Here is an 8770-nt window from a genome sequence, read left to right as displayed (position 1 = left end):
ATCAATCGTCTCTTTCAGCATGCCCCTGCGGAGAGGTGCTGCCCTCTACTGGACGATGACCGGCACTGACGTGAATGAAGGAATGTTTTTCTGTCTCATTTCAAGTTTATGTGCTGTTAAAAAAAAACATCCTCTACTTTCTTTACGGCGGAGATCTCGTGCACATTTCGCGACCTTCATCGTCGGCGGATGCAGTTTTCTCTGTTGTCATGGAGACGGGATGAGAAGAGCAGCCAAGCTCAACAATGGGACGTTTTGCTTTCCTCCATCCATGTTTCTTCTTCTTCTGAAGTCATAAAGTTATTAACACGTGACAATTTAGTAAGTCACGCTTGAATATTACTGACCTTCAGGTCTTTGTCTGATCATTACAAAGTATGAAATTATCATAGTATTGGCATAGATTTATATGTATTTATATATATCATAGTACAGTAAGTTATCATCTGTAATCATGTAATTGAATCACGTGGTGCGCTCCAATAATCATGGTCACCACTTGGATTTTAACAGCTTATAATGTGGATGAATTGCAGTCATATGGGCTGTGGCAGTCAGGGGATTTGAATTTACTCTTCTCCAGATATGAGGCTGTTGTTCTTTTTCACGTTCACACGTCTTTCTTCCTTCAGCCAATTTTATAAGAGATGTGTCTTTATTTGAATTCAATTTGTGGGAGGAAAAAGAAAGCACAAATGTTGTGGATAGTTATTGTAATGTCATTTTTTCCCCATCTTTAAATATATTCTTATATTTGTTTGAAGCTATAGGGGGTTTGTTCATTTTTTTTATTGTATTTATTGTGAGCCTTTGTGGCAGTTTCCAAACTGTCCTTGTGACAGCAGACGAGGCGCTGAAATAACGACGTCAATCACATGTTTGATTGTGTTGAAAACGAACACAAGCATTTTTCATGGACATCATGAGCTCACTTTCCTTCCGCTTTTGCGGCTGCCGCAGTGCCGCCATGGCGCAACCTGCCCATTGCGCACATCCACTGCTGCTGCTGGTCTCACCGTGACACAGCTGGACGATGTGGTCAACTGTCACACACGTGGACGTTCAATATGATCAAGCACGGATTCAACGATCACAATCAAATTATTTCCTCTATAATAGAATTATTTATCAGCATTGAATTTAGCCTCATATGAATTCACGCAACCATTTTCATCCTTTTCATTTCTTCTGTTCAACAAGAGATGTCCATGGGGTTAGAGCCTAATTTTATTATCCAACAAAACTCAAATTTATCTGGATATTTGATTAAATTGTATCTTTTTAGGTTTCGGATTCTTGAACTAAATACGCGTGTTTAGGAAAAAAGACACTGCAGCATTCGATAACAGTTTATAGAAGACACGAAACACGTGTTTTGGATTTAGAAAAATAAGAAATCAGGCTAAGACCGAAGGTGACCACGGTCTGTGTTGTATTGAATAAATGTGGATCATTGGATGAAAATATATTTCGGATTAAAAGCCTTGTTCATTGTGTTTTTTGTTTTTTTTCAGAGTGGAGTAATGGGGTAAAAGGGTAAAGGGGCATGTGTGTCATCTCGTCTCTCATGAGTTTCCTGCGTCCAGGAGACTAATGAGTGATGAGATGCGCCTTGTTAAGAAACACCACATGTTTGTGCGCTCAGCGGCCCCAGATTCAATTAGAGCCCATCAGGACAGGCAGGGGACAGTCTGCTGTACTGGGAGAGCTGGAGGACAACACTGCAGGACAACGAGCTCCGTGGGCGCACAGCTACTTCATATTTCTGGAAGGTGGATGCAGACTGCGGTTTGGTGATTTACTATCCACACTTTGTTTTTTAAAAGGAGGAGATGGAAGTCCTGCCATTTATTTTTCTTCTGGCTTGTGCCTGCTTTGTTTACCAAGCTGATGGACGCAGAAGTAAGTGCTGGTTTAGTCTAAATGAAGTCAACAGATGTCTGATACAGAAATATTAAATACAGACTTTGCTTGAATTTGTACTTTAGCATTTACATCAAAGATTGAGTCTTAAATATGAAACTATTATTGTTGCATTAGTTTTTTTTAAAGAATAAAACTGACGTTTGAGCTGGATATTTTCCTTAAACGTTGTTTATTACCTGTCCTGAGCTGTCACAGTCCCATGATCCTAATTAAGGCGTGTCCACTGGCTATTTGTATAACTCTAGTTACAAGGTCACATGGGATATATATTTATAGAAAGGAAACACTTTGATATCTATTTGATTCAAAGGAAAGAAAAGAAACAAGTATCTGGCAACTCAAATAAAAAAAAAAATTTAAACTAAAAAAAGTTTTACAACATAGTGTAGAGTTTCTGTCACGTGAGCTGATTGTCTGCCTCCACAGAGCTGTGGCCTTTTTCCTTTAATCAAATTACACAAATGTTTTTCGACTGACACTCGGATGTAAAGACATTTCACTCACATTTTCAATGAGTTTAAATTAAAAGTGACTCAAAGGTTTGGAGCTGCTGAAAACAAGTTCATATACAGATTAATGCATTTGACAGGATCAGATAAAGTTCTTCAAGGTGATAAATCATTTATTTGGTATAACAGTTAACAGATGAGTGTCAGATTCACTGATTAAATTCCTATTTTCTTTAAAACCACATGTCATGTGATACAGTTCAAATATTTCATGTAATCATAAAAACATTTCATTACAAACGGAGAAATTTAGTCAAGGCCAAGATGTAATGAAAACTCTTTCAGATGATTTTAAGGAAATATTACAATATGGGACCCTGAATGCGGCTTCAGTTTTCCAGCATTTTAAGATCTTAAAATGTTCTTCGATCCCTCTCTCTCCAGCTTACAGTGACATGTTCCCCCACAAACATGATATAGCCGGAAAATTTCCCTTTCCAATTCCACCGATCCCTGGCTGGGATCCTGACACCAGCCCATGGAACGATTACCTGTACCCACCACTGAACCCAAAGCCAAAGGGGCTCATGCACAGAGGAGGTGAGAAGGGTCATATATTCTTCCTCTCGAACAGGTTATATCATGTTTTTAGTTGTTAAACCTGAAACATCCTCCTCTCTGCAGCTAAACCCAAGGTTCGTCTGACCAGTGACAGTCCAGCTCTAAACGGCTCATGCATCTCCTTCACTGCCAAGCTGGAGTATCCTCCGTGCCAGAAGGAAGACCCCAACGGGGACCTGGTGTGGGATGATCACTGTGAGGATGGTACGGAGCTGGAGGCCTCAGGTGCTGGAGCCAGGCCAGGCCACATTAACTTTCATCTTATATGTTCCCTGTTCTTTTTTCAATTCTTAAATTTACACAGTCTTTGAATTCACTCTCTTGTCTTGGATGCAGCTAATGGACAGGTTCGCTCTGGCTATGTGTACAACTGGACGTCTTGGATGGATGACTACGGCTTTGGAAAGTGTACAGACAAAATGAAATGCAACGTGTTCCCCGATGGGAAGCCCTTCCCTCAGAGCAACGACTGGAGACACAAGGGCTACGTCTACGTGTGGCACACCATGGGTGAGACACAGAGGCTTCCAATTAGCAAACATGCACATGCAGAAACTAAATGAGGAATTGTTTTTTAAAATTCTGTGCCATTTGTCCCCAGGTCAATACTATGAGACGTGCGATGGTTCATCCTCTAGCGTGACCATCAACACCACCAATATCTCACTTGGGGCAGAGGTCATGGAGGTTATGGTCTACAGGAAACGTGAGCGCAGGAAGTACAGTCCCCTCACAACTGACAATACCGTCTTCTACGTCACAGGTGGAGACAAAATATACACCTTCACATCATACCTCTTTATCTGTATATAATAATGAGAGAGAGACCTGAGGAGTTAATTATTTATCATTCCTTTAGACAAGATCCCTGTGGCGGTCGAGATCTCCCAGAAGGCTGCGGTCAACGAGTCCAAGAACGTTTTCTTCCGTGGTGAGGACGTGCTCTTCAACGTCCAGCTTCACGACCCCAGTGGCTACCTCAAAACTGCTGAGGCCATCGATTACATCTGGGACTTCAGGGATGGCAATCAGCTGGTGACACACCGTGAAGTGACGGCACACAGCTACAGCATGCTGGGGAAGATGAGTGTGAAGCTCGTGGTGGAGGCGGCGTTCCCTGCGGAGTGTCCATCAGCTGCTGCCACCTCGACCCCGGGGAGACCCACATCCACACGTCCCACAGGTGCTGGACAGGGACATTAAAGGAGATAAAAAATCCTTCTGTAAAGTAGTTCTGTAAAAGTATTTTCACAATTTAATTTCAATTCAATAGCACCAAATTATTTCACTTCACATATAAGGTGGAGACCTTATATTACCCAAACATCAGTTTAGCTTAGTTTAGCATTAGGCAGAGGGGATACAGTTGGTCTGGAAGTGTCCTACAGGAAAAAAATTATAAATCAATATGTCATATATCTTGTTTAATCTGCAAAAAAAACTTTTAATGGATTATTTAGGAAATATGTCTTCTGTACAAAAGTAGGTCCAGTGAAAACTCTTCTGAATGAGGTCTGGATAGCAGAGGACCCAGAGAGGAAACAAAATATCTCAAAATTACACAACCTGTCCTTGTGAAGACAAATACATGAGTGGCTTTCCCAATCACTAAATAACAATGCATTGTCTGTGATGCTTCATATGTTCCTGTCTGTCCTTCTCCAGAGGCTCCCACAACTCCAGGCAGTACTCATGCCGCTACTGTCAAGATGGAGACCACACAGGGTGAGTTTTCATGCTAACATGCATCTAATCACAAGCTCATTAAGCTTTTTAATGAATAATACAATATCTTGATAATTACAGTGCGTACATGTTCCCAGTGAGTCCATATCTTGCCACTTGTTTGCTGTTTCAGCACCAAGCAGCACCAGCCGACCCTTGCCCTCCTCCGCTGCCCCTGCCTCAACAGGGTTGCCCTCCACGGAGCCCCTCCCCCCGACTGCTGCCAGCACCACCCAGGAGTTCAACCCCGCCACCCTGGCCTGGCGCAGCACCCGCCGCAACGGCAACCAGTGTTACCGCTACGCCTACGGAGTCTTCATGGGTAACATCACCATCATTGGTAAGTGGGAGGCTGTGGTGAATACATGGATCCAGGTTTGTCAGACACATGTTAATGTAACTCAACAACTATTGGACATTTTGTGCAGACATACAGGTAATCTATCAAAACACAACCAGGCACTGCAATTACCTTTTCGACTTCATCAACTCAAAATTTCTCTATTGTAGACGAAGTTTTCTGGAAGCTGGTGAAAGGAGAACTCAGGCAGCAGCTGATGTCTTATGCAGAATATTTTAATATACAAACGCTAACAGAGTAACATGAGCAATGCACGTGTTTAGGCAGACTTTGGCCACTAGGGGGCTGCCAAGAGTGCTTGAAATGCCCCACAGTAGAAAGCGATCCAACAGTTTTCTGTGTGAAATGTCAATGGTAGTCATACAAAAACTCAATATTATGTTTACAGGGCTGTTAAGTAATAATACTGGTTTAATAACTTCTGAGGTGGCAGTGGTGGGGGGGCCCAAATCAAATTCTGCTTGGAGCCTCAGAAAGGTTGGGTGTGGCCTTTAAAGTGACTGTGTGTGTGTGTGTGTGTGTGTGTGTGTGTGTGTGTGTGTCATTTAGTAAGAGCAGACGATCTAAATACACATCTAAAACGAAAATGCATGAATCTGTCCTCCACAGAGCCCAAACACACACTGAACAGCCAACTGAGTAACACCATCGTGGACGTGTTGGCTGCCAGAGTGACCAAAACTGACATCAGCTTCCTGGTGAAATGTCTGGGAATGTGAGTGTATAATTATTTTGTATTATTTATTTCATTAGAATTTTAACCAGAGTGATTTTATGTTCTTTTTCTTCTCCTGCCCGTTGCTTTGTGAAATCTGTAATGATATCTTGAAACATTTTCATATTCATTTTCAAGTTTACAATTGATGGGATTATGGAGATACCAAGAAAGTTTCCATCAAAGCTTTACAACTGTGACACTTGTCGGGCCAGATTGTCCGCGGTTTCAATTCCCCAGCTCCTTGAACCCACCCACTGAGGAATGTAACAATATGCAGTTGATGATCCGCTGTGACCCCAAAAGGGAGCAGCCTAAAAAAGAAGAACTAGGAAACTAGATATCTATTAGGTAATCTAGTGAAGTCATAACACGCAAGAGTATAAAGCTGAACCAAAAAACATAAAAACTTAATAAAGATTGTGAACTAACTGCTCATCTTTTCAAAACACTCAGTTTGTCTCTGTTTTAATAATGTTAATTGTTTTAGAAATTGAATTGACTGCACATTCAATTAAAATATGCTGAAAAACTGGTTACAAATTATTGTTTTTCATGATTAATTTCAGTCGTTTCGGAGTAAATGACAAAACCCCATCCAGTATATCCACATAACCTCCCTGCAGCCATCGGTTAGATCAGAATATGTTACACCATCTGCAGCAGAACATATTGAAAGAAACCATCCTTTGCATTCTTGTCACAGTGTGTTCAGCCTAGAAGATAGACCAAAGAAATTTCGTTTTTTTTATGTTGCTTCTGATGTGCACAAATCTCTCATATTGCGATGTAAAAAGAAACTGGAAGAGTTTTTTGACCATGTAATTCTTGAAAAACTTTGAGCAGTTTCTTTAAGGTCATCGAGTAAAGTAACAACACAATTCAAAGAACTCTAATAGTATGATTTTACTGTCTTTCTTTGCTTCAGCGCAAAATGTTTTCCATCACTGTCATTTGTAGAACTGCAGTCCAAGTCTGAAGATCTTACATTTCCAATTTCTACATTTGTTATAAAGTCAAGGTTTTGGATATATTCCTTTAAACTCTCTCATCCTCAGCATCCCCACCTCGGCCTGCACCATTGTGTCAGACCCCACCTGCACTCAGGTGCGTAACATCATGTGCGACGATGTGCCGCCATCGTCGGAGTGCGAGGTGCACCTGAGGCGAACGTTCCTGGAACCTGGCACCTACTGTGTCAACATCACCCTGGAGGACTCCAGCAGCCTGGCCCTCGCCAGCACCACTGTCACCATCAACAAATCCCAGGATCCACCTGGTTAGTTCCTCATTCACAGCACTACATGTGGCAATACATGTTATTACATCCCATGCATGTTAATTTACTTTGTTAATGTGGTCATCTAAACCAGTTCTGAACTATGTCTGTTCGTGGTTCTCTCTGTAGCTTCCAAGACTCATCGCACTGCAGAGGTGGTGCTCTCATCGAGCGCTGTGCTGGTGGCTGTCTTTGCATTCATTGCATATATAGTCTACAAGTGAGTCAGTCCATACTGAAGCATCAATGCACGATGTTCCAGATTATGCACACAACTGAGTAGTCCTGACTCCTGGCGTTTGGCCCTCCTCCTTCTTATTCACCTGTTTCATCACACGCTCACTTTCTCCACCAAATATTCCCTTCTCCTCATCCTCTTATCCTGACTCCATTATTTTTCTCACTCATCCCTTTCTCCCAGGCGTTACAAGGTGTACCGACCCATTCGTAGGTCACTGGTGGAAGACGCCAGCGGCCATGCTGGGGTTGGAGGTCACATGGTTCGCCTGAAGGAGGCATTGTTCCCCCCCAGTGAGGAGAGCCGTCACCTACTGATGGAGAGACGCCCTCTGTAGGCCTTCTGGAGCGGCACAAACAACCTTTTGTCGTGGCTGGCAAAAATACTAAAAAATGTTTGATTGGAGAATTGTTGCCGTATGCAAACTTAAGCAAAGTTTGAATAATTAAAAAGACGGCAGGAAAAGATTGTGTCTTGTTGAGAAATATTAGTAAATACTACTCCTGTCTTGTTTTGCATCAGAGCTAATGCTGCAGCACTGATTGGTGGATGATAATCTGAAGAGGTTGTCAAATGACTGAGCCTGTCGATCTCATTGTCAGATTAAGTAGTTGCCTACAGATGAACTGTGTTCAAGCATTTTCATTAAATGTAATAGATTGAGCAAATTTTGTGCTGAGCATCGCTTTACAAAACTGCCAATGTGTTAAAATAATAGCTTAGTTAAGTGTGAAGTCCTTGAGATGGTTGTTCCATTACAAACTGAGCTCTGTCAACTGAACTGAAATTACATTTTAAGATTCAAAAGCCGAACCAAAATATTATGTGGAAACTTGACTTGATTATAATAAAGATTGTGAACTAACTGCTCATCTTTCCAAGACACTCAGTTTTGTCTCTGTATTAATGTTATTTGAAGTTTGGATCCATTGTATAGCATTGACAGGTTATTGTAAGTAACAGTAAAGAAGGCGTATTATAAAAAGTATAGCTTGTAGGATATTAAATATAATAAGTATGTGGTATGGATGACTAGATACATGCTCTGATCACTGAATTTACTGCCAATCCACAAAAAAATCATTCTTGAGGTACTTTTCAGCAGGATTAACAAGAACCACTATTTCTCAAAATCAACAGCATCGTTTTAAATTTACACCCACTCAAGGGTTGATGCTACTTGTCCTTCCTCCTGCTTTAATTCATATGAATAAACATGGTGGTTTTTCCAACTGCCTCATTTACCTGCACAGGAAAAAATTAAACTTAAAAGAAACAAAATCTTCCTCAGGTAAAACTCATCCCCACACAGGTCTACCTCAACCTGGCAGTGATTTATGCTTCCTAATGTATTTCTAACAAGTACAGCATCTTCCTGGTTTGTGCCATTAAGAATCTACCATTCCCTGAAATTCAAATATATATTTTTTTGCAATAAAAGATCCCATGTCTCACA

General features: G+C 41.3%; 1 protein-coding gene across 2 annotated transcripts; it reads left to right on the top strand.

Moving 5' to 3' along the window:
• Positions 1-1048: 1048 nt before the first annotated feature.
• Positions 1049-8184, top strand: gpnmb (glycoprotein (transmembrane) nmb). Of its 2 annotated transcripts, none has more exons than XM_020109844.2 (13): positions 1049-1213; positions 1515-1902; positions 2820-2975; positions 3060-3200; positions 3333-3506; positions 3598-3759; positions 3856-4179; positions 4662-4721; positions 4855-5061; positions 5692-5797; positions 6856-7076; positions 7206-7296; positions 7498-8184. In XM_020109844.2, exons 2-13 carry the CDS (start codon positions 1833-1835, stop codon positions 7649-7651), a joined length of 1866 nt encoding a protein of 621 aa, XP_019965403.2. In that variant the 5' UTR covers positions 1049-1213; positions 1515-1832; the 3' UTR covers positions 7652-8184. The 2 variants fall into 2 exon arrangements, with proteins under 2 accessions (XP_019965403.2, XP_019965402.2); XM_020109843.2 differs by having other exon boundaries at positions 1073-1213; positions 3060-3221.
• The last annotated feature ends 586 nt before the right edge of the window (positions 8185-8770 follow it).

The sequence above is a fragment of the Paralichthys olivaceus genome, chromosome 20, assembly GCF_024713975.1.
Source record: "Paralichthys olivaceus isolate ysfri-2021 chromosome 20, ASM2471397v2, whole genome shotgun sequence".
In the NCBI taxonomy this organism is placed as follows: domain Eukaryota; kingdom Metazoa; phylum Chordata; class Actinopteri; order Pleuronectiformes; family Paralichthyidae; genus Paralichthys; species Paralichthys olivaceus.
This window is presented reverse-complemented; position numbering and strand designations above follow the sequence as displayed.

Coding starts and splice junctions, on each gene's coding strand:
- gpnmb (XM_020109843.2), top strand. CDS start 1,833: ATGGAAGTCCTGCCATTTATTTTTCTTCTGGCTTGTGCCTGCTTTGTT. Junction 5,798..6,855: donor CTGGTGAAATGTCTGGGAAT/GTGAGTGTATAA, acceptor TCTCATCCTCAG/CATCCCCACCTCGGCCTGCA. Junction 7,297..7,497: donor ATTGCATATATAGTCTACAA/GTGAGTCAGTCC, acceptor CCTTTCTCCCAG/GCGTTACAAGGTGTACCGAC.